At 48.4% G+C, this 25,548-nt stretch overlaps 2 protein-coding genes and 1 long non-coding RNA gene across 9 annotated transcripts; all 3 read left to right on the top strand.

Annotated features, from left to right (window-relative positions):
* Nucleotides 1–622: 622 nt before the first annotated feature.
* On the top strand, nt 623–8,205 carry LOC119298880. 7 transcript variants are annotated; one of them, XR_005146020.1, is made up of 7 exons: nt 623–940; nt 1,172–1,297; nt 2,033–2,369; nt 2,666–2,902; nt 3,293–3,361; nt 6,486–6,576; nt 7,704–8,205. It is a non-coding gene; the product is annotated as an uncharacterized LOC119298880 (long non-coding RNA). The 7 variants fall into 7 exon arrangements; XR_005146018.1 differs by having other exon boundaries at nt 2,033–2,902; nt 3,299–3,361; XR_005146015.1 differs by having other exon boundaries at nt 2,033–2,902.
* A 5,494-nt stretch (nt 8,206–13,699) lies between these two features.
* LOC119299086 lies at nt 13,700–16,672 on the top strand. Its single transcript, XM_037576375.1, has 5 exons — nt 13,700–13,952; nt 14,037–14,089; nt 14,292–14,718; nt 15,123–15,358; nt 15,977–16,672. Exons 1-5 carry the CDS (start codon nt 13,700–13,702, stop codon nt 16,535–16,537), a joined length of 1,530 nt encoding a protein of 509 aa, XP_037432272.1. The 3' UTR covers nt 16,538–16,672.
* A 3,456-nt stretch (nt 16,673–20,128) lies between these two features.
* On the top strand, nt 20,129–24,358 carry LOC119298879 (probable inactive receptor kinase At2g26730). The gene is made up of 2 exons (XM_037576183.1): nt 20,129–21,718; nt 23,326–24,358. The coding sequence occupies exons 1-2, from the start codon at nt 20,356–20,358 to the stop codon at nt 23,988–23,990; spliced, it is 2,028 nt and encodes a 675-aa protein (XP_037432080.1). The 5' UTR covers nt 20,129–20,355; the 3' UTR covers nt 23,991–24,358.
* Nucleotides 24,359–25,548: the final 1,190 nt, after the last annotated feature.

Here is a 25,548-nt window from a genome sequence, read left to right as displayed (position 1 = left end):
CGCTTCACGCCTCCATCGCGTGGCTTGGCGTCCCGCTGCTTCTTCGCAGGCGGCTTCAGCGCGACGACGACCGGCCGAGGTGAGGCAAATCCGGGCAGCGACATGGAGGCGGAGACCAAAATTGGGGACCGTGGTTGTGCCGACGGTGGCTACAGCGAGGTGGGTCAGACCAGCGACGGCGAAGGAGGCGACGAGGTCATCGGCATCGGCCATGGCGGTGGCGGGCGGTGGTCGCGCGGAAGCCGGCTGAAGGCTGTTGGGCGGTTAGCGCACGACTGGCGTTCTTATATCTCCTATACGTGAAGATGTAAATTTGCAACGCCAGGTGTTGTATGTTACGTCTTCGGAAGATGGAGATGTACATTTTTTTTCATCTCATATCTGTTGGAGAGAGGTTTTTGGACCGTGAAGATGTGAAAGTTAGTTATTTTTGCATCTACATCTTCTATCGGAGATGTATTGAACTGGTTGGTTGGAGTTCCAGCGGGAGCCGTTCCTTGCAGATCCAATGGTGCACGAGGCAAGTTTTCAGATTTTCACCGAATGCTACTTTTCACTGGATTCTTCGATAAAAAAGGCCACGTCCTTCCTTCACTCTCTTTCCATTCTCAGCCAAGGAAAACAAGTCATCCAATCGCCCACGCGCACCCGCCCCACCAGCCACGACCGACCCGCAAACCCTAGCCGCCTCGACCTCCGCCTCCGCTTCAGCAATGGTCGGCGCCTTTGCGGCTCGACGGCGCTGCTGGATACCCCTCCCGCGCGCTGGCCTGTGCTGCACCGCACAACCGGAAGCCCGGCGGCCGGCAGGACCATGCAGGGGCATGTCGTGGGTCGCCCCGGCCGGCAGAAGCTCACCCCCGCATCCTTGCTCTGCAGCAAATCTCGGTCTCGTCCACACTCGCAGTTACCCCCATCAAAGGATGAACTTTTCCATGTGGTAGCTCATCTTTCCCCAACCCCTCTTTGCCCCCCCCCCCCACCCCCCCACCCCCCTGCGATTTGGGCTGGTGGATCCCCTGGTTATTCTCATCGGACAAATTGCTTCTCCATGTGGATCGTTGCAGACTTTTATTTTCAAAATTGCTTCTTTTATTTGTTTATTATGGGATGTAGTTTGCTTGCTCTACTATTCGTTGTTGTATAAGGGTTGCAATTTTGTTTTTCGCAGGTTGCTCTAACGGGGTTCTCCCCGTCGCTGCGATTGCTGTCAGGTGTGACTCTCCATGAATGCACCGGCAGCATCCTTGGGCCAGCCTCTGGTCAAGAGGAGAGATCCAGATGAACATATGTTAAGGTACATTCTTTCACCAAAGGAATGCCTCTTTATTTCTGTCCGCTTTCTTCTTTATGAAATTCTAACTGAGTTTTTGCGGTTGCCACTGCACTATCATGATGTACAAGTAAATAAACTACTCCCTCCGTCCCAAAATAAGTGTCTTAACTTTGTACTAAAGTTGAGACACTTATTTTGGGACGGAGGGAGAATATATGTAAGTGAACTTGGTCATATATTGCCACCAAGCGACTGCACTAGCATATGCTTTCCGAGATGCGTCATATAGTCTAAATTTTGTAAAGAAAGCCATACAATATTATGCTTGAGTTCATGTGTGTGCACACTCAGTTAGTTCTATATCATCTCTTTGATATGAATCATTGCCAGATAAATTCTTTTGTGGCATGAAGTATTATCAATATTAACTACTTAGGGCGTCCAATTGCCATCTTTGCTTAGGTCTCGGCTCTGGGCTTCTGTTTTTATGTACCTTATGATCATTGTTAGGATGCAACTGTGCTGGCATATGCTTGTTGAGTTACATATGATTTCTTTTTTAGAGATGGTCACATGGTCTGGATTTCATGAAGAAATTCGTGGAATATTTTGCTTGGGTTCATGTTGATGTGAATCAAGTTGAAAACTGTGTGCAAGCATAACCGGATATACTAGTGTATAGTTAGCTTTACATGGATACATGTTCCTCATGATTGGTGCAGTGTCAACTTAATGTAACATCTTCTATGTGTGCAGGCACAACAGGCTAACGAGAGGCAGTTGATAGATCACTATGGATCAAAGCATCCCAGGGAGAAACCTCCAGGTCCATCAAATGCAGACTGACTGATGCGAAGTGGAAGCGTGAGCTGTAGTTGACTGTTTCTGAGGGTGTTCAATCTGCTCCATACTTGGATGACTCAGCTTCAGCTTTTCCCGTTGTAATGTATGCATTTCCGTGTCCACTCAGATTGTTCTATTATCTCTTTGATATGAATTACTTGCAGAGAAATTCTTGCATGGCGTGAAATACAACCATGGGGTGTTCAATTGCCATCTTTGATTAGGCTGGGGATTCTTTTACAGGATGCAGGTTTTGTACCATATGATCATTGAGTTGCATATGAATATATGATTTCCCCTTTTGACATGGGCATGTGCCATGTAGTATAACATTTACAAAGAATGACATGGAAATTGCAAGTAAATGGTTACTCTACCCTATTGCTTCTTTAGGACTGAGACATGGTGATAAGAATCTAGAGATGCGTACTCCTCTGTCACAATAAGATCAAGTCGCCTGTCATATTGTTGATTCTTGTACAGATTAAATTGTGAGCAATTAGGACACATACCCTTCTTCTTGCCATATTGTTGATTCTCTTACAGATCCACCTCCCATGTTGCCGGCAAGGGTCTGTATGCATTAGTGGTTTAGTATGGTGTTCTAAAGAAGACCGCCCCACTTTGTGGCCACTGCAGCTGTTAATAGGGAGGCCACCCATCAGTGTCACTAAATGCTGTGGCAATATCCTCTTCTTTTCTTCACTTCGGGGATGGCCGCAGTTCTACCCCTGACGCCGCTGCACGTAAGCGGGATGTAATTGTCTCGTTGACTCTGCACTGGTGAGTTCTTCCCTATTTCCCTCTTTGATGCTTTGCCTCCTTATGTTTGACATGATCTTCTTTCGGAATTTATCATGGTTTTGGTGGTAGCATGAATGGTTTACTGTTTATAATTTTTATGTTCTCTACCAAGTTTGCATGCTATGATAATTATGGTATAAGGCTACTATAAGTTAAAATGGTGTTTGTCTTAGTTATACGGTGCATTTCGATCCTCACCCGAGGAACAAAGCTGGCAGCCCCTCATGGGTTTATTCAAATCCTTGCAAAATGATTTTTTTTAGCAAAGTCATCTAGAATGTTAATGACATCATATGCTCTAATTCCACTAGGCTGATTCAACGTGAACATTTTGTAATACAGCTATTACTTATTTGATTTTGTTTCTAGTACTAGAAATTTGGAGGCCAAGGCAATCAACAAACGATGTATCTAACTACAGGCACTCGATTTCAGATGGTATGTTCTGAATTTAACTTGCATGGTTTACTAATTAATGCAGATTTTATGCATGCAACTGCAATTTAGTCTGTGGTATAATTTAAATACCTTATGGTTCAGATGCCACTTTTCATTTGAATTCTTTCTGGTTCTGTAATCTTATTATCATTTAGGATAAATTTCTTATGTTTCACCCAATATGTAAATCTCGCTTGGAAATGTCAAAATAGTCTTCACTAATTATCTAACCACATAAACTCTGACCAGAGAAATGAAAACAAAACTCTCCCAGCATCCCCTCTGCATAAAACCAAGCAAATCATCAAGTTGGTCTTTAGCATTTGCATGCTGTTCTGGAACAGAAATTTACGTCGAGAGTAACAGTGTCACCAGAAGTACATGGTCCAGATAATCTATACTGGCAATAGTCAATATATTCACAGTTTCCTTGGGGCATTTTCTTTCTTGAATTGTGGTTCAGTAACTCGAGCATCTCTTTCCTAATTTCCACAGTTTCCTTGGGGCATTTTCTTGCACAACTTGCATTCGATTATATCCTTGTGCTGCAAATCTTGCCAGAAGCCATATTCTGCAGCTTCTCCTTGCAGCTCAGCCATAACCTGCAGAAATTATTATTAGTAGCTAGCATGAGGTGTGACCGTGCGAGCATTGAGCAGAGCAAAATCCAAGGCTGAGCAAGAGCAATTAAATCTGAGTCACAGAGGAAGGCAGAGCAGTATAACATCATAAATTGGAGGAGTGTTGCATGGCTCATATTTTAAAAGTCTGAATCTGTTCCTGGGAACTAGAATAAACAGAAAACCTATGGTTGATATCTACAACCATTTTTACATAACGAAAAATAAGGCAAACTTGCCAGCATCTAAACAGAGACTTATGGCCAACTAGACTTTATGATGTAGGCATGTAGCACTACAAATCTGAGTCAGAGTGCAAGGCAGAGCAGTAGAACATCATAAATTGGAGGAGTGTTGCATAGCTCATATTTTAAAAGTCTGAATCTGTTCCTGGGAACTAGAATAAACAGAGAACCTAGGGTTGATATCTACAACCATTTTTACAAAACAATAAATAACACAAACTTGCCAACATCTAAACAGAAATTTATGGCATTGCTTGAAGAAAAACATCAGTGTGTAGCCATTAATCAGGCAAGAGAATATGGAGAAGACACTGGCCACTTTGTCCACCTTGGTGCTTATTTCAGTGTAAAGTCAAAATTTTGGAATAAGAGAGATTACCTCCCAACTTCACCTTGTGCAGGACTCTGCGGGCTTAGAATAAACCGATGCAAAACATTGTGTCCTTTGCTGTTAGCAGCTCGAAACATTCCTGGCCACCGCGGGCAGGTCTGCACCATGTGCATACCGAGAATCAAAGGCCTGAGCATGGCCATTCTTTTGTTGACCATTCTGGTTTGTATAATTCTTTCACCTATAAATTCCGCAGTTCCTCCAATACCCAAAACCTGCAATTAAGAGGTGCAAAGATATTATAAAGTGAATAATAGAGCATTCAAACTAAAACAACTTTTTACAAACCTTTATATTGTCTTTGGGGAGGTAACGATAAGGACAGCACTTCTGGGTTGTCCATGTAGTCGTTTTTGTAAAGAACTTTTCATTTTTTGAGGTATTTATGATGCTGACATGAAGCCTCATGGGCATTTGCACTTGTCTTCTCGCCAAGGTGGTATGCAGCAATTTGTCCATTGGCATATCCAAAATAGACCTTTTCAGATGAAGAATCTGCAATAAAACGTTTTGAGAAGATTATACAATATGGATATGCAAAAAATATAGCTCTGAGTGCTGTTTTAACATTTTACACACACCTTGTTGTCCCATCCTTGGGTGCTCATCTTCCTTCTAGCGTAGCAGCTTGGAGAACTAACTTTTGCTTTATTTGAAAACCGCCCATGCCCTTGACCCAGTTTCAGTTCAGGACCAGGGGGCTGCTCTGTAAATAAACTCTCCACCTTCCCATTGACATTCAACATATGAAACAGACCGTCATCCATAGGTACAAAAGAATCCTCAGGAGGAGGTGCACCTTTTCCATGTTTCTTTTTGCAGTGTGTATCCTTTTCCTTTCTAGCAAATGACTCATCACGTGCACGCCATACATCTGGCTGTTGCGCTTTTTCATGACTGAAAATACCATCATCGTAAGCATCTAACTGTAGAATCTTCACCAACTCAAGAACTTTCTCAATAGAGTCCATCCCTGGAAAAGCAATGCCTTGGTCTAACTCTGGGAGCTCCAATCCTTCGCGAAGACAGTGCATGTACTTCATGGCATATTCGCTCAGCTTGTTCCAGTTGCGCACGAGCTCATTCATCCATGGAATAAAATAGTCGAGGCGCATAGAATTTGGGCTGGGAATGTTCATGTACAGTGCTTGAAAAACTATCTCAAACCTTGGACCTTCTCCCAGATAAACAACAAAAAGACCTACGAACTTGGGGTCTATGCGCTCCCCACCCTCGATTATGGAGGTGAATGCCTTTCTTAGGTAACGCAAACCTGTAAGCGACCCTCCAGGGTCACCATTGCATATATCATGGTGGTTACCTCCAAAGGAAAGGACTGTGTGGTCCGAGCACTCTATGTAGTTCTTCTGGTCACCGTCCGGTTTCAGCTCATGCACCTTACCATCAATGCAGTAGGCTTTCACCCACCAGTATCGACCTTGCTTAATAAATGTGATTGTATCTTTTTTATACTTGACCACTGTGCAACACGTGCCCTTCTCTGGAGTGGTGAAGACGTGTTTTTTTCTGCGGAAGAGTCGAGTCACATCCACTCGGATGCCTTTCTTATAGTTCCACCACCTCGCTGATTGGACATACTTCTTGTAGTTAGCCTGTACCACTTTAGGGGGGCCGCTAATATCCAAGAGCAGCACATCCTAAATATGAATCAGGAATTAAAAAAATAGATCAGTCAATGTACCCTAGCAGGAAAAAGGTGGACAATGAACACTACATCATATATGCTGCTGTATTTTTTGGTTGAGTAATCATATGTGCTGCTGTTACTGTCAAAGAGCAATAGCAATTTGTTGTGGCATAAATTTGCGCAAAGTATTCTCAAGAACTCCATGATTGTTTTTTCGCAGAGAGCGCTGGCTATGTTTGAGTGCCAAGTCTTGTAGTATCAGTGAATGCATTTATAATTTGGAGAGTCGGTGCTTACAACAGTAGTCCCAGGTTGGTTAAATTGTATAGCATGAAGGTTAAGGTTATTTGCATAAAAATAGATTTGTCAATAACCATATGGACTTTTTTTGACAGTACCATATGGATGAGTTTGTCATAATGCCCGACCTTCATTTTAGTGTGTTACAATTCATTCCTCTTTGAGATGCAAAATGTAGAAAGACAACTAATTATGTGCACGATATCCTATACCTATACATTTTGATTTTCTATGCCATGTTAGCATTTGCTTAATCATGAACAATCTTAGTGCATATGTCCCTTTCAGTCGAGACTCCAACTAACCTTTACTTTTGCTTATTATGCTTTTGAATATTAGATAACTTTTACCATTCTACGATATTTGATATGTGTTGGAGTAATCAGTTTAGAAAAAAGTAGGAATTTGGCTTTTACTTCTGCTAATATAATAATCATATTTTTGGTTTGTGGCGAAGACTCCAACTTACTATTTTTTATTTATTTCTGAAAGTGTTTCCTTCTGATTATGTTTGCTGGATAGAACAGATTGTTCAAAGTGGTAACGTTTTCTGTTAGAGTTAATGACCAGTTGGGTCCTTTTTTAAAACTAAGAAAGGTTTAAGACAGGGGCCCCCCTGTCCCCCATTTTATTCAATATTGCTATTAATTTCTTGCAAGAACTTGTAGAGCTATTTCTCAAGGAGAGATTAAAGGGGCAGTGCCTAATTCAGTAGTAGGTCTAGCGATGATTTAACTGAGGCTGGAGAAAAAAATGCTAGAAATCTAAAATCAATTCTGATTCTGTTTGAACATTTAGCTGGTTTAAAAATTACTTCTCGTAAGAGTGATATTTGTTGCTTTGGTGAAGCTGGGAATGATCTAGAAAGATATAAGGAGATTTTTACTTGCAATATTGGATCATTGCCTCTTTAAATATTTAGGGATTTCTGTAAATACTGTTAAATCTAGGAATAATGATTGGAATAAAGCTGAGAATATAACACGGAAATCTAGCAAGGAAATTTTCTAGACTATGGTGGTAAATTGATTCTTACTTGACCCTGTCTGAGTAATATTCCCTTTATGATGTCAATGATTACTTTGCCCATAGAGCCTTCTGAATAATTGAGTTTTTTATGAGAAGGATGTTGTGGCAGGAGGATGACAGTTAGATGGGCTGATGTTTGTCCTAGGTGACTTGGGGATTGAAGACTTGCAAGTTATGTACTGCCTCTATCAAAATATGACATTTTTGCATTTCAATTTGAACTGCAAAAACGTCTTATATTTTGGTATGGAGGGAGTATATCTGTTGATGGATTTGGATTAGAAACTCGAGATGGTTTATTGCAAGAGTTAATTCAAAGAAAACACTGTAACAGGAAGTTGCTGAGTGACATTTGCATTGTTTTTCATGGCTTGGTTAGTTGTAAAGAGTATTTTGTAAGTATTGTACTCCCTCTGTAAACTAATATAAGAGCATTTAGATCACTATTTTAGTATTCTAAACACTCTTATATTAGTTTAGAAAGCAACATTTTCATGGTTCTGTAAGGACTGTTGTAGTGGCAGTATTTGTATTTGTAAGAAATTTATTGTAACAGGCATGCTAAAGATTTGGATGGAATGTGCGACTCGATCGGTACTATTTTTCCTACAGCTTACTTGGAAGTAAATTTGGCCTATTTGATCTGCAGCTCTATTTGTAAGAATTTTTTTGTAACACCCATGGAAATGTTAAAGATGTTGAGTCATTGAATTGTAATTCTTTCTTTTTCTGAAAGGAACATCCTAGCTAGATTGCGAGCAACAAAGTACATAATCACTAATTTTGAGTTATAAGTCGTATGTTCTGGATTCCCTCGTCCTCTTCACTATTTTTGAGTGTATTTGCTGGGTTTTCCTACCGCATCAGCTAAATGAAGCGCCCAGGTTTTCCTAGCCGAAACACATATCGTTTTGGTTGGCCAAAACAAAACAAAACGATAGATTTTAACAGCGTCATTTTATCTTCCTATTGGAAATGGCTAGCGCACAAAGTTTGACAGCTGCCCAGAACAAGAAACCATGAGAAAAACGGGAAAAAAAAAGCAACTAAACTTATCTATCTTGAGTCTGCTGAGAGAGATTATATTGAACAAACAGGAAATAAGCCGTGAATTGTTCCGCTATGATCAAGAAATTAGCAATTATGAACACGAGTCACTCTATGATCGAAGAAAGTGACAAAAGACAAATCGGTCAGCAGGTATTATACCTCGCTGTCCAGGGATGCGAGGAGCTCAGCCAGGCTTGGGTCTTGCTTCTGCTCGGGGGGTTCTCTCCGGTTCTCCCTCTTCTTGCGACCCATGGCTGAGCAATGGCGGAACTCCCTCCGGTCTTGCCTTCTTGCAGCTGATCGTCCGCTCCTCCGGTTCCTGGCAACTGAGCGAGCGCCTGATCGGCCGCTCCTGATCCCCGCGCGCTGGTCTCGCCGCGCGTCCTCCCTCTCTCGGGTGATCCCCGTGCACAGAAGCCGCGCGTCCTCCCTCTCTCGGGTGATCCCCGTGCACAGAAGCCGCGCGCTGCTCGCGCTTGCTCCGGCCCTTGACGCGCCGCCGCGCGAGGGCGGGCACGACGGGCTCCTCCGACTCCGCGCGTCGCGCGCTTGCCTCCGGCTTGACGCGCCGCCGCGCGAGGGCGGGCGCGAAAGGCTCCTCCGACTCCGCGCGTCGCGCGCTTGCTCCCGGCTCTTGACGCGCCGCCGCGCGAGGGCGGGCGCGAAAGGCTCCTCCGACTCCGCGCGTCGCGCGCTTGCTCCCGGCTCTTGACGCGCCGCCGCGCGAGGGCGGGCGCGACGGGCTTCTCGGACGCCGCGCGTCACAAGCTTGCTCCGGGCTTGACGCGCCGCCGCGCGAGGGCGGGCGCGGCGGGATCCCCGGACGCCGCGCGTCACAAGCTTCCTCCCGGCTTGACGCGCCGCCGCGTGAGGCCGGGCGCGACGAGCTCCTCCGACGATGCGCCTCCTCCGCGTGCAGGGAAGCCGCTCGCGCTTGCTCCGCCGCCGCACCTCCTCCTATTCCGTGCGGTTGATCGCCGGGCAGGGAGGCCGATCGTCTTCCTGCGCGGCGCAGGCGAGGTTGTTGCTGGGCTCTAGTTTGGGTGTTGCCGCCGATGGCGGTTACACAGGGTTTTGGTATATAGGGCGGTTGGTTGGTTGGTTGGTTCGTTTCCCGCCTCCGGCCTGCGCCTCAATACAGCAGGCCTTCTTCCCGGCAGCTTAATCTTCTTTCTGTCAGTAAAATGCAGAGACTACCGATGCTATCCGTCCGTCGTATCGTGCGTTGGTTAAGTTCAGGTGATGATCGCGACCAGGAGAAGCGCGAAGACGGGTTTCAAGCATTGGGCCGGCCCAAGCTGGCTGGGCCGGAGTGGGCCAAGTAGGACGTAGTACTTATGTGCGTGGAGGGTTGGTGAGAAGGTAGGAGAGGAGAAACGGCTAGTGGCTGGTGTGTGTGCTCGTCTTCCTGAGGAAGGCGACTCTCTCCTCCCCCCTTGTAATTCCTCTTGTAGCTCAAGAGATTTGAATTCAATGGCAAGTGAAACTGTCTAAATGTTGTTTTGCTCAAACACAAGTTGCTTATTTGGGGCACATCATTAATGGACAAGGGGTTTAATTCTACTGATCCAGCAAAAAAATTTGCTATTCAGGTTTGGCCTACTCCTGTATCTGCTAAGGAGGTTAGGGGTTTTCTGGGTCTGGCTGGTTATTACAGAAAGATCATTCGTCACTGCGTGATTGTGAGCAAACCCTTGACAAATCTAAGGGGTACCATTCCGCTATACAGCAAATGAACAACAAGCTTTTGCACTACTTAAGCAGGCCCTGGTAACAGCTCCTGTTTTGGCTCTTCCTAATTTCTCTTCAACTTTTATGATAGAAACAGACGCTTGTGATGTGGATATTGGGGCAGTACTTATGCAGAATGGGCATCCGTTGGCTTATGTTAGCAAAGCTCTGGGCCCTAGGAACCAGACTCTTTCTGTGTATGAAAAAGAATACTTAGCAATCCTATTGGCTGTTGACCACTGGAGACAGTATTTGCAGGTTTCACAGTTTGTAATCCGAACTGTCCAATGAAGTTTGGCTAGTTTGTCTGAACAACCTTTGCACACCAAGTGGCAACAATGTTGCTGAGAACAGTGTTGCTGATTCACTTTCCAGAAAACCACATAGCTCTCTTGATGTGTTACCAGAAATGCACCTTATCTCTTCAGCTCAACCTGCTTGGCTTGAAGATATTATGCAGAGCTATGTGGGCGATAAATTTTGCACTGGGTTACTTCAGAAATTGTCCACCAGCTCCTCTTCTGATAGTAAGTTTACTTTGACAGTTGGCATTCTTCGTACTGAGAACTATGTTTGGGTGGGTGATGTTCCAGAGTTGCACAAGCAAATTGTATCTGCTTTCCATGATAGTCCCAGTGGAGGACACTCGGGATTATCAGTTACTTATCGCCGTATCAGAAGTTTATCGCTGGAAACACATGAGGGGATTTATCAAACAGTATGTGCAACATTGCCTGATTTGTCAGCAAGCAAAGCTTGAACGTGTAGCCTACCCTGACCTGTTGCAGCCATTACCTGTCCTCAAACTTCCTTGGAATATGGTGACAATGGATTTCGTCGAGGGGCTACCACCATCTCTGGTCATCGATAAATTTTCCAAGTATGGTTATTTTGTTCCCATGCACCATCCATTCATAGCAGAAACAGTCGCTGAAACCTTTCTCAATTCAGTATATCGCCTGCATGGTGTGCCTCAATCTATTGTCTCGGATAGAGATCGTATCTTCACTAGTGTCTTTTGGCAAGAATTGTTCTCTAAGTCTGGTACTCAACTTCGAATGAGCTCTGCTCAAGTTAATCAACAGGTGGAATGCTTCTTACGATGCTTTGTCAATGCTCATCCTACTAAGTGGGCTAAGTGGATTCCCCTATGTGAGTTCCGGTACAACACCAACTGGCATTCTGCCACACGTACTACTCCCTGTGAGATTGTGTATGGGCATGCACCTCGTCACTTTGGTATCCCCTCGGATGCAGTAATTCAGTTTGTGGACGTGCAACAATGGTTGGATGATCGCAAGATGGTGTTTGATTCTGTCCGTCAGCATTTATTGAGGGCTTAGCAGCATATGAAAATCCAAGCTGATAAGCACCGCACTGAACGTGTGTTTGATATGGGCGAGACATTTTTTCTGAAACTTCAGCCATATTTACAGTCTTCAGTGGCGCCATGTGCCAACCACAAGCTTGCTTTCAAGTTTTATGGCCCCTTTGAAGTGGTGGAGCGTGTGGGTGAAGTGGCCTACAAATTAGCCCTACCACCTATCAGTCATGTGCACCCGGTCTTCCATGTTTCACTATTGCGCAAGGTCCTTGCACCGGGATGTCAAGTGATTTCTTTACTCCCTGCTCCTGATGATCAGTTCCAGTATCCAGAACAAATCCTTCAGCAACGAGTTGTTTGTCGGTGCGCTGATTCCCTGATCCAAGTACTCGTCAAATGGAGCGATGCGCCTGGAGAGATGGCTATCTAGGAAGACAAAGTGACACTTCGCCAGAAGTTTCCACGTGAGCCGGCTTGGGGTCAAGCCGCTTCTAAGGCGGGTGGGATTGTTAGCGACCAGGAGAAGCGCGAAGACGGGTTGCATGCTTTTGTATGTACTTGGAAGTTGATCTACGAGGGAGATAGCTGCGGACGCGAACAGATTAGATCCCGCCGGTCGATCGCTAGCTAGAGCTAGCCACCTTTTTCTTCTCTTCAGCACTCGATCGCTAGTCCAATGCCATTAGAGTTAACCTTATTGTCTACTCTCTCTGTTCCAGAATATAAAAACGTTTTTGATACTATGCTAGTGTTAAAAACGTTCTTATATTTTGGGACGGAAAGAGTAGGTGTCTATCATGTTTATTTCGTCGCGTCAGTTGGTTCATGCATGTTGCTGAGTTGAGACGTGAGGCTGCGGCGGTGTGCGTATAGTGTGATCACGTGCACACATACAAGCTGAGTGTCTTTTTTTTAGTGGACAAGCTGAGTGTCTAGTCAGTCCTGTTTAGTAGGGCATCTCCAAAGCGAACCTTCAAATCCGTGTAAATGTTTGGACCGTGTTGTTCAGAGGCAGTTTGACATCTAACGCCGCCCCGTATCGATTCACGGACTAGTCCTCTGCAAACCAGAAGCAAATTAGGGGGGGTTTCACGGTAATACAGACCATCATCACGTAGGACTCCGACACTCCCGGCCCGCCCAAAACCACGCCGGGGCCCCGTGTTTTCCCTCTTTCTCTGCATCAGGGCCATGCAAGAAGTCCACCATCTTGAAGCAGCTGCATCACACATGACATTTAAATTTGACGCATTATCTTTGGCATGCCCGGTTCTCACAATGATATCAACGTGCTGCAGTAGTCTCTATTATTTGCTAGGTTGACTGATGGGCAAGCTCCACCTTGCAACTATATTGTCAATAGGCATCAGTACAACATGAGTTACTATCAGTTTGACAATGTCTATCCTTTCCTCGTCATGCTGATGCTGCTCTCCTCCTCCATGGTCGTCGCCGACAATGAACCCCCATTCGGGCCAACCGTGGTTTAAAAAATATACGCGGATCAAAAAAAAGGTTCACAAATTTAAAAAAGATCACGGTTGAAAAATATACACGAATTCGGAAAAAGTTCATCAATTCAAAAATATACGTGATCTGGAAAAAAGATCACGAATTTTATAAATTCAGAAATTAAAAAAAATCATGGATTTGATATTCTTATTTTACAATGAACTTATTATAGAGACGGGAGGGACAGAGTTGGTACACCTTTCTCTCCCGCAAGCTTTTAACGTGCATGGTTGCAACGAATGGGTCCTCACGATCGAGTAGATCAACGGGGCGAGGCCCATGGCAGGGCATGGAAACTTCATGGCCAAGGGTAACCACAGTAAACCTAAAAAAAGGTGTGAATTTTCATCAATCTATAAAAACCGAGGGAGTCGGTTTTCCCGTAAACCATTAGCTTGCTGGTTTTTTCTTGAACGAACAGCGATAAAGCGAGCGGCCAATCGGGACGAGGGACGAGGGACGAGCGGGCGAGCGATGGGAATGCGCTAATGGGCCGGCCCAGCTGTGCGCTAACAGGGTCTAAAGAGAGCTCAGAGCTCCCCACGGTCCGGGGTCTGGAGAAAGAAATTCAGCAGCGGCCGCCGCTTTGGTTGATCGGTTGCTGCCGCCGGCACCGCTACCTGCTGATCCCGCTCCCTTGTCGCGCACCGGCACCGCTGCTGCTCTCCCGCCTCGCACCTGCCCCGGCGGCCCAGTCCCCGCGGCAGCCGCCGCGCTGCAGGCTTGTCGCCTTGGGTTCAGGTGAGGTTCAGGGCTTCAGCATACCGCGATGTGTCATACTTTAGTGTTGAGCTTAAATAGAAAATTTGGAGATTTTGTTTTCAGTTGCATGTGTGAATGTGCAGGACTATTCTGACATTTTGTTGTTAACTCTTGTGGTAAATACTGTATCAAATTATGATCAGGAGATTTTTTTTTCTGTTTGCTACCTTTTGTATCTCCGTATTGTTATTTGTAGTTTCTGTCATGTTTTATCTATTTGGGAAAATCTAGATTTACTGGGCAATGTTGACTAAACCGGGATGCTCCACTCATGCCATAATCTGGACCTTTTTTAGGGTGCGTTTTGACCTTCTGTAGATTATTCTCGTCAGGACCATTCTGCTGGAGATTTTTGGATCTGGATTGAGACTAACACGGATTAATGACCGGATTCTAAGATTGCTCTTTGGTGACCGATCTGCTTATGCATCCTTTGTCATGGCAAGCAACATTGCAGTAAAAGGAGTTAATAATTGGGGCAGGCCAAATTGGCTCCGCGTCCTCCCTTGTGCCAGTAATTATTTCTGCACCTCCATCTATGCCACCAAAGGCAAACAATTTGACATCACCAAGGGAATGGATAGATCAGAGATGAAGGGGCGAACAAAGCAAGTCTTTGTTAGCCATGCCTCTTATCCTGTATCTGAAGGCAACATCCTTAAGAAAACCACCCATCGGGACGGTTCTATATACAAGATAAACTATGGTATTCTAAAGCTATGGCATCTTGCTCAACGTGATGAGAGTAAGTCATCTATCATGTTCCATTTTATTTTTAGGATGCTTACCAGCTATATAGTTTGGTTGATTGATTTAAAATGAATTCTTGTATTTTAAAAAATGCAATATATATCTGGATTGTTATAAAGAATTTATGAATTAGCAAAAAAATAGCATGCTTCATTTGGATATATAAATTTGTCGATATACCATACATGATTAGGATCTTGTCACTAGTTTTAGTCCTACAAATAACTTTCCCTTGTACTCATACACCAACAACTTCCATGACTCAGAAAATCAAAAGACATTATTCTTCTTTCTAAATTGCACAAATATGTATTGACAAGCATAATTATAATTTTTTTGTGTAAATTGTTTGTATAAAACATTATTTGTTGTAATATAACATGTATTTTTTTCATGAAGCACAACTAGAGCCGATGATGTTCTCAAATCCCATGAATTGTTTCCCGGATAGGGATAGATGCATGGTACATTCTGCAACTGCTATGATGCAGATTTTCTCACTGAAATTGGAAAAAGCTAGTACCAACATCGGCTTGGTACAACTATATGGATATATAGCAGTGCGTGATTGTCATGATTCATTGCTTAATTATGTCTTCAATCGTAGCAGAGATGATCCCATCATTGTGGAACAGGTGCACATTTTTACATATATATGCAATTATATTTGATATTTCATCCATTTAAATCATAAGATTTTCTCTCTCTTGGGATTCATTTGCGCTATAGTCTATTGAAATTCTATTCACTCCAAGCTTTTAGGAAGACTCCTATGCTTTTCCTCCTCACAATCAAACATCCTTTCAGTCATCTTGTACTGAAGATGGCGTGACACTCTAATCTTGTGCTTTATTTAGTGTACAACTTTTCGGGAATCCTGCAACCAAAGAGGTCAAACATTTGAGGTGTTGCAGATGGTGGCACCACTCTGATGATCTTATTTGTATGACTATATGCATTCATTTATGCAAATGCATGTGCTTTGAGGATCTTATACAACGATGTGTTTTTTCCTTTGCATATGTTAGGCAAGTTTGTGGTTAGTTATCTTTGCATGATTTATCGAAGTCATGTTCCATGTGCAGTCAAATTATATTTGTTGATAAAATATCTCAAATAATTTTCTTTTGAAGGGTTTAGATTTTATGCTATCATTTATTTGAGATCTGTTGTCAATTGGCATAAAGTAGAGCATATGCTTCACATATTTCTTACTTTCCATGAGGAGCTACTAAATAATAATAGGTTTACAGGGTTCTCTTATTGAGATGACCGGCCCTAAGCGAGGCATCACAATGGTAGCCCCTGTTCTAGTTGAGTTTGACATGAGGATCAAGAAAGGAAAGCAAGAAGATGATCTACAACTAATTGATGGTGCAATGGAGTACCACGATATAGTCACACCTGAGTACCCATTCACGCATCGGATTAATGGTGATTGTGGCGCGGTTGACATCACTTTAGCCCTTATTCGTTGGGCATTTGAGGCCACAATAGATGTTGTCATATCAAAAGTGCAGTGTGGATTTGATTTATCCCTCAGCTCATGTATTCTCCTTATGGATGATTTACATGAGATTCAACTCTTTCGTGGCAGTATTGGTGAGTCGTGTGGCTTAAGAAGACATGTGATTGCTGTGGAGGAGGATACTTTGATGCATTTGAAGTTCAAGGTAGGTCAGAATAGTTGTAAAAATGATTTTGATCACCATTGTTCCTTCAAAGCGAAAAAATATGGGTACGACTATCAGCAAATCATGCTTGAGCTTGCCTCTATCTCAGTGAAGGTGACTTGGTCGAACTTGCAAAGCTAAGTCACTTGTTTCATATTCGAACTTTGGTTGTGTTACTAGTTGAAAGTATGTGTGTTGCTACAGAAGACAAATAAATGGCTCCACAAAAATGTGTATTTCTTTGATTATTGTACTACCTTTGTAAACAAATGTAAAGACGTCTTATATTTGTTTACCGAGGGAGTATTTTTTATTCAACTCTATCAGAGTTGTGTGAGTTCAGATTTGTACCATTTTATTAAGATTATTAATATATATTTGTATGACTGTCATGCGGACAACGGCGAGAAGAGCAGGTCGCTCTTATATTTCTTTCGCTGTTCAAGATATCTTCCGATATTCCGATAAATCGGACGATTTATCGCTTACCCTTGTCTGACCGATAGGATAAATCGGCTGATAAATTAGTCGATATGACGATAAACTGGCTGATATGGCGATAAACTGGCCGATTTAACCCTTATCATGGGTCGACCGATAAGTTCCCGATAAGCGATATCCCCAACATTGATTTCTTTACAGAAAAAGTACCATGGAAAAATAAATTGCTCTGGCGGCCTACTTTCTTGCTAGCACCCACGGGCACGGCGGATCAGCAAGCCGGCCGGCTGTCACATGCGGCCGATCCATCCGTTTTTTTCTTATTTTCTCCCTCCACGTGCATGTGTGGTCAAGTCGGGTCGGAGTCGGACAGTTTGGACGGCTGGAATTTCCCACTTTACTCAAGCCACAAGCTAAAGAAGATTCACATCTTCCTTGTTGCTAGCCAGCCGCTGTTTCTCTCTCTGGGTCGACATCATTCTTCCATTCTTTTCTTAACATACACTGCTGAAAACAGATTCACTTTTCCAAATAAGCAAGCTTCATTCGATTTCCTTGCAATGCTGCTAATTACGTACATACAATATCTCCAGTAGATTATGAAAAAAAAAACGCCGCCGTGCCGAAAACACAGCAGTAAACTTTATGAGGCACCTAGGACAAATACACAGCTTGTTTTCCTAACAATGTTGCTTAATGGAGCTTAATTTCTTTTGTTAAAATGTATTCACATGCAGTCTTATTTGAAAGCCCTCGCCGCAGGCCACTGAAGGTCCGCATCTTCCTTGCTTGCTAGGTAGCCGCTGCTTCTCTCTCTGTCGACAACATTCTTCCATTTCGACCATGATCATCTCATCATAAAGTACATGCGACCCTAGCTTTACCATGCGACCCTAAACGGACGTCCGGTTTGACCGGATTTTGTCCCTTTGGGACCGATGGGTTCGCCCGTGTCCGGCCTTGTCCGTTGGGTCGTGCGTGCGGCCACACCCCAAATCACATCTGTGTTGGACATGATTTAAGAAAATAGAAAACGTAAATAAAATGACTAAAAAAATAAATAAGCGCGGTTTAATAAACATAAAACTCAGTTAGGATCGCCACGGCCACAAAACGGCCCAGTTTCATGTCCAACTTGACATAATTAAACATTAAAAAAAACGGCCGCCGCCAGCGCGCTTCTGCCTGTGCCCGTCGATGTCGTCGCCGTCGCCGTCTTCAGTGCCCGTCGGCGTCGTCGTCGCTGACGAGGTCCACGTAGGCTGGCGGCGTCCAGAGGTGGGCCGGCGGTGCGTGGTAGACGGGGGTGGGTCGGATGGCAGGAGGTGCCTGCACGACCTCCTCCCGTGGCGACGCCTCCCGCTCCGGTGACCGCGGCGGAGTGGCGCACCAGTCCACGCCCACGGCGGCGGCCATCTCCGGTGCAGTGCAGGACCAGCCCCACCCCTGGCCCAGCAGACCCGGGTGGAACGCGGCCACCGGCTCCTCCTCCATCGCCTCCTCCTTGGGAATGGCTACCTCGCCGGCGGCGGAGTGGGCCATCATCTCCTTCAGGCCCTCCCATTTGCCGCTCATCGTGCGTGTACATGGAGTCCTCCATGACACGCGCCATGAGACGGGCCTCCTCCTCCGCTGTCATGCGAGGAGGTGGTGGCGGAGATGGCGAAGGCGACGGCGAGGGCGTGGGCGTGAAGCCGCGCACCAGCCTACGCCCGCGCTCCTAGGGAGCAGGCGCTACGCGCTCCCGACGTGGCCGCCGCGGCCCAGACGCCGTGCCGGCGAAGAAAGAGGCACGCCGCACGTCGTGCTCGTCCCTGAGCCAGGTATCCCAGAGGGAGGAGTCCGGGCCTACCAGTCGTCGCAGTACAGCTCGTCGGGGAGGAAGCGGCGGCGGCGCTCGATCTCTTGACGGCGTGCACGGCCGGTCGCCGGGACCGGCGGGATCGGCACACGGTCGGCGCTGAGGTGCCATCCGTTGGGGAGGTGGGCGTCGCCCCAGGAGAGCGGTGTCCTCGTCTCCCAATAATGGCGGCACACCGACGCTCGGACGTAGTGCTGGTCGCGCTCGCCGGCGGACGTGGTGGCGATGGAGAAAGCGGTCGGCGCGGGGGCCCGGCGTGGTGGTGATGCGGCCTCCTTCTTCACGGAGCCGGCGCGGCGCCCCGACGAGGAGTCGGCCTTGTGGTCGTGCTTCCCCTTACGGTTCTAGAAGCCCATGGCGTCGAGGGTGGCCGGCCGGCGAGCTCGACAAGGGAGGGCTAGGGTTTAGCGCGGTCGGATTTCGAGAAGTCCGCTGGATGGAGTGGGACAGTGTGGACGACGACCGGTCCACGGGTTCTCTATTTAAGAAGGACGGCGACCTTCCACTGGGCCGATGGCAGGTGGGGTCGGCCACCCGTGCGCATTGATGTTGGCAGGCGGGAGGTAGGTGGCCGCCCCGCCACGCGGCCAGACGCGGACGAGCGGCGCGTCCGTTCGGTGTCCACGGCGACCCAAACCCGACGCAAAGATGCGATTGAAATGGGTCGGCCCGGACACAAACAGGCCAGATGGATCCGGACCGTCGCGCGCTGGGCCGCATCGTTTGTCCGTTTTACTCCAAACGGACGGGACGGGATAGGATGAGGTCGCCCGGTGGAGTTGGCCTTACTATGATGATCGGGCCGGTATGGAGTTGCTCTCAGATTCCCTGACGTAAGTATGTATGTGTCAGGCCACGAGTCACCGATGGACAAACAACAAAAATACAGAAATGACGAATGGTTTTTAGAACGAACAAACTATGCATACATACATACATGCGGAGTCTCCACCATGACCATGAGATGAGATGAGGTGCGCCGAGGAAGTTGGCTGGTCGTTAACGTGCTCCCGGTTGGTTGTTCCAGGCCAGCGATACGGCCGGTCTCGGACGGCGACCGGCGACGGCGTACGTACCGCGAGCGACTGTCTGTCTGCTAGCAGCACCCGCGGGCGTGTATGGTCAGGTTCAGTCCAGTCCAATGCTCTTCGGACAGCGCGGACGGGGTTTCGCACTTTACCGCAGCCCCAAGCCACACGAAGATTCCCACCCCTCTTCTTTTTCTTCTCTTTTCTGTGAACGCTCTGCTCTCTCATTTGGTTGCTAGCGACACACTCCACTGTTTTTCTGTCGACAACACTCTTCTTCCATTACTACTACTATCTAATTCTGCTTCTCCAATGCTGCTTATTATTATTTTTTTTGAGGGAAGTCCAATGCTGCTTATTAGGCTGGTGTGGTGTGGTGTGGGCCCAAACCAGTGGAATGGAATGGGAAAAAAAACGAGGCCCAACCGTCCCCAATCTCTTCACCACCAAAACCGCGCCACCATGTCCATGCTTCCTCTTCCTCCTCCCTCACTCCCCCGTCAGATCCCCTCTCCCCACTTCTTCCTCGCCCAAATTCCATCTCCCCGACCAAGCAAAACCACACGCACCGCAAGCTCCAGCTCTAGCCTCGACAATGCCTAGCTTGTAGCCGTCCGTCGCAACTCGCAATGGCGTCCGCGGCGGCGCTGCTGCTGGCGTGCGCCGTGGTCGCCGCGCTGGCATGCCTGGCGCTCGCGGACCCGCCGGCGAGCGAGCAGACGGCGCTGCTGGCCTTCCTCGCGGCCGTGCCGCACGAGCGCAAGCTCGGGTGGAGCGCCTCCACGCCGGCCTGCGCCTGGGTCGGGGTCACCTGCGACGCCGCCAACTCCACCGTCGTCAAGCTGCGCCTACCCGGGATCGGGCTCGTCGGCCCCATCCCGCCGGGGACCCTCGGACGGCTAGCCAACCTCCAGGTGCTGTCCCTCCGCGCCAACCGCGTGTCCGGCACCATCCCCGACGACCTCCTCCGCCTCTCCGCCCTCCGGTCCCTCTTCCTGCAGGACAACGCCGTCTCCGGCGCCATCCCGCCGGGGGTCTCCGGGCTGGCCGCGCTCGAGCGGCTCGTGCTCTCCCACAACAATTTGTCGGGCCCCATCCCCTTCGCGCTCGGCGGCCTCGCGGCGCTGCGCGCGCTGAGGCTCGACGGCAACCGGCTGTCCGGCAAGATCCCCAGCATCGCCAACCCGGGGCTCAGGGCGTTCAACGTCTCGAACAACATGCTCAACGGCTCCATCCCGCGGGCGCTGTCGCGCTTCCCCGCCGACGCCTTCGCCGGGAACCTCCAGCTGTGCGGCACCCCGCTGCCCCCCTGCAGCCCCTTCTTCCCGTCCCCGGCGCCGGCGCCGGGGATGGGCCCGAGCGACGGCGCGCCCGGTGGGACTGGGAGGAAGAAGAAGAAGCTGTCCACCGCGGCGATCGTCGGCATCATCGTGGCCGCCGTGGCCGTCGCGCTGCTCCTGCTTCTTCTGGCCATCGTGTTCTGCTGCAAGAAGAGGGCCCGGCGAGGCGCGCGCACGGAGGGACCGAAGGGCACGGCCGCGGCGGCGGGGCAGACAGGCACAACCAGACCGCCGGCGGCGTCCGGCGAGGGCACGGGCACCGCGTCCTCGCCAAAGGACGACGCGGGCACCTCCGGGGCGGTGGCCGCGGCGGGCGGCGGGACGGGGGAAACGAGCCGGCTGGTGTTCGTGGGGAAGAGCGCGGGGTACAGCTTCGACCTGGAGGACCTGCTGCGGGCGTCGGCGGAGGTGCTGGGGAAGGGGAGCGCGGGGACGTCGTACAAGGCGGTGCTGGAGGAGGGGACGACGGTGGTGGTGAAGCGGCTCAAGGAGGTGGCGGTGGCGCGGCGCGAGTTCGAGGCGCACATGGAGGCCGTCGGCGGCGTGGAGCACCGCAACCTGCTCCCCGTCCGCGCATACTACTTCTCCAAGGACGAGAAGCTGCTCGTCTACGACTACCTCCCCGCCGGCAGCCTCTCCGCCATGCTCCACGGTCAGTCATCACCCTCCCTCCTTCAACCAAAACTGTACTGCATTGCATAGATAGCATCGCCGGCAATTCGACGTGACGGCATGTGGAGTGGACGGGCGGCTCATCTGGCGCGCTTTTCGCCCCGTTCTGCGTCTTTTTCTTTGGTTCATCATTGTTTTGTGGATCTTTCTCTCGTTGGTCGTGGCTTTTCTTTGATGGCCAAGCGGGGTAAAAATCGTGGCATGTGCATGGGATCATCAGAGGAAGAAAGAAGGAGCGATGATGATGGGCTCGGCTCGCTGCTGGAAATGCAACACTTGGCCCGCATTGGCGAGGAGCAGAGACAGAAAATGGTGTGCGTGCGCTGGCCGCGGGGTTTTCGGGCTGTAAAGCCACGACGATGGTCCTCCCTCCTCGTGGATTTTCTTTTCTTTCTTTCTTTCTTTATTTATTTACATTCCAACGCTACGATCCAGAGGAGAGGAGAAATGCGAATGCGGTCTGCACGCCGTGTGGCCTCACTGAACAGCCGAGTAGTAGCAGTAGCGCCAGTGAAAGCGAAAGGCGTCTCTGCACTCTTCTTGGCGCCATATCCGTCGTTATCGTGTGGGCATGCAGTACCGTACTGTCACCACTGTAGCCCATTTGATAATCGGTAGTAGAAGAGGATACTGTACTCGTCTTGGGCCACTTGTGAGAGGGAGGGAGACGCCTGTGCACTGCACTGCACTACAGCCATGTGCCGGGACCCGCAGTCAGTCAATACCCTGGCAGCACAACGGAGCAGTATCTACGTACGCATGGCACATCCATCGTACTTGCTGCACTGCGTTACTGTGGGGGGCTCTGTTTCTCTTCGCGTAGGCCTTTTATGTTCTGATGCTAGTGTTCGATTGTGTTTCTCAAATGATGAAGCCGCGAGTATGATGATTAGCAGCGCTGTCTGTGACCTACTGTTCCGTCGCCATTTGAGGTTCTAGAGTGCCTACCAGATCAGATGCGCTCATTTTGTGCCCGGGTATATGTCTGCTCTGTTTCAGTGAGTATCTGTCTCAGTTTTGGTCCTACTTAATAACCTACTACGGCAGCTGATTTGATTGATTGCTTCGGTGGTTGTTTGCTGCTGCTCCACAACTGTGTCATGTGCTGTGCTGTCCTCTTGTTACCATCCAAGGCTGCATTGCATACTATACTGAAGTACGAGCTACCACATTTTCTTTTCTTAAAGAATCCCTCACCTCTCTTCTTTAATTGTGGACCGGCCGATCAATCAGGATGATTGGTTTCGGTTCTTTAGTCTTGCATGGTTGTGGGTGTCTTTAGATTAGCAGCAAACTGATTGAGCGTTAATTCTACTCCCTCCGTTCCTAAATAGATGATCCAACTTTGTAGTACTAACTTTTAGTAGCTGTTAGCTCACGTCCCATTGATTTAATCAGTCGTACGTGACGCTACTTGCATTTTAATCCTATATAATCAGTTGTACATTATACTACATTGCAAGTTTGCTAATGTCACATTGGTATTTGTCAAAATTTTCTTTTCTTTGAGAAATCGGTAGCATGAGCTCTGCCTTATCGATCGGCCCAAGATTTTTCTCACCGGAATGAAATGAAATTTGAATGCAGGGAGCCGGGGCTCGGGCCGGACGCCCATGGACTGGGACGCGCGCATGCGCTCGGCGCTGTCGGCCTCCCGCGGCCTCGCGCACCTCCACTCGGAGCACAGGCTCGCGCACGGCAACGTCAAGTCCTCCAACGTGCTGCTCCGGCCGGACCTCGACGCCGCCGCGCTCTCCGACTTCTCCCTCCACCCCATCTACGCGCCGACGTCCGTCCGCGCGGGCGCCGGCGGGTACCGCGCCCCGGAGGTGGTGGACACGCGGCGGCCGACGCTCAAGGCGGACGTCTACTCCCTTGGCGTGCTCCTGCTGGAGCTCCTCACCGGCAAGTCCCCGACGCACGCGTCCCTGCAGGAGGGCGACGGCGGCACGCTGGACCTGCCGCGCTGGGTGCAGTCGGTGGTGCGCGAGGAGTGGACCGCCGAGGTGTTCGACGTCGAGCTCGTGCGCCTCGGCGCCAGCGCCGAGGAGGAGATGGTCGCGCTGCTGCAGGTGGCCATGGCCTGCGTTGCCACCGTGCCCGACGCGCGCCCGGACGCGCGGGACGTCGTCAGGATGATCGAGGAGATCGGTGCCGGCCACGGGCAGACCACCACGGAGGAGAGCGCGCGGGCGACCACCTCCGAGGAGGAGCGCTCCAGGGGCACGCCGCCGGCCGACCTGACGCCGTAGGTGGCTCCGGCCTGCCCACGGACATCTCTTGATTGTTTTGTTGGATGATGAATTGTATTCTCTCTCTCTCTCTCTCTCTCTCTCTCTCTCTCTCTCTCGCTCTCTCTCTCTCTCTCTCGCTCTCCCTCTATCAAGCCTCATGTCACGCAGGTTTCATTCTTTCTTCCGAGTAAAGTAAATGTTTCTCCTCTTCTTTTCTTTTTTGCTGTACGCCTCTGTGCAGCCCCTTTTGACCTTCTTTGTGATTCTTTGTGATGGATTAACGCTCCCCATGCATCATTATATTTTTTTCTTTTTTCTGAACATTACCCCGTGTCTCTTTATTCATAAAACGCAGGAATTTCTGCTGAGACAACGTGCAAGATACATTCCGGCGGCTCATTCAGACACATACTTGCAAAGATTTCCTTTTTCTTTTGCCTCTTTACATACTTGCTCCATTTAGGCCTAGTTGAGAAAAACATGCAAAAAACCACCATCGGCATATCATTTAGTAGTCTGCATGTAGATTGTCTACATTAAGGGAGCAACTTGGGCATGGCGTTTGGTGTCGTGTATTGACTAGGCTGATGCAACTATAGGGTGTTTGGTTGAATACACTTGACATATGATTAAGAGTAGCTACGCATAGCACATAGAGTTACACTAGAGTGCCTCGGTCCCTCAGCCCTCTTCGCTGTCAAGCTCTCTCCAGAACTATGGCATCGAAGATTAGGTCATCCCTCGAAAGCTGCCGTTGAGTCAGTCCTTAGAGCATCTACAGCCAGGCGCCTCAAACCCTCTCTCGAAAGCTGTCGTTGAGTCGGTCCTTAAAGCATCTACAACCGGACGCGTCAACACCCCCCTCCCCCTCCCCCAAACGGCCGGGTGGACGCCTCGACCTAGACGAGCACCTCAACGGGCCACAAACTCCCGGGCTGATTGACACCCATCATATCCAACCCAAAAGTAGGACGGATATGGGGCAGGCTCGGACGCGATCGGCCACGTCCGTCACGCGGAACCCGACACCCCGTCCCCACCACAAATTGCGCCAAATCCACCCCCTTGACCTACGGTTCGATTTGGCCTCCCCTCTCTTATTCCTCCTTCGCCTCGGGCGTCTTGTAGCTCCGCCGCCACCTTTGCTCCACCGTCGTTTTGAGTCTCAGCGCCGCCAGCACTTCCATTCCAGTCCTCTCTATCGCGCTCGCCGATGACCCACAAGTATAGGGGATCTATCGTAGTCCTTTCGATAAGTAAGAGTGTCGAACCCAACAAGGAGCAGAAGGAAATGATAAGCGGTTTTCAGCAAGGTATTCTCTGCAAGTACTGAAAAAAGTGGTAACAGATAGTTTTGTGATAAGATAAATTGTAACGAGCAACAAGTAACAAAAGTAAATAAAGTGCAGCAAGGTGGCCCAATCCTTTTTGTAGCAAAGGACAAGCCGGAACAAACTCTTATAATAGGAAAAGCGCTCCCGAGGACACATGGGAATATCGTCAAGCTAGTTTTCATCACGTTCATATGATTCGCGTTCGATACTTTGATAATTTGATATGTGGGTGGACCGGTGCT

This window comes from Triticum dicoccoides, chromosome 5A (assembly GCF_002162155.2).
Source record: "Triticum dicoccoides isolate Atlit2015 ecotype Zavitan chromosome 5A, WEW_v2.0, whole genome shotgun sequence".
NCBI lineage: Eukaryota > Viridiplantae > Streptophyta > Magnoliopsida > Poales > Poaceae > Triticum > Triticum dicoccoides.
Note: the sequence above shows the minus strand (reverse complement) of the source record. Positions and strands in the feature narration are given on the sequence as shown.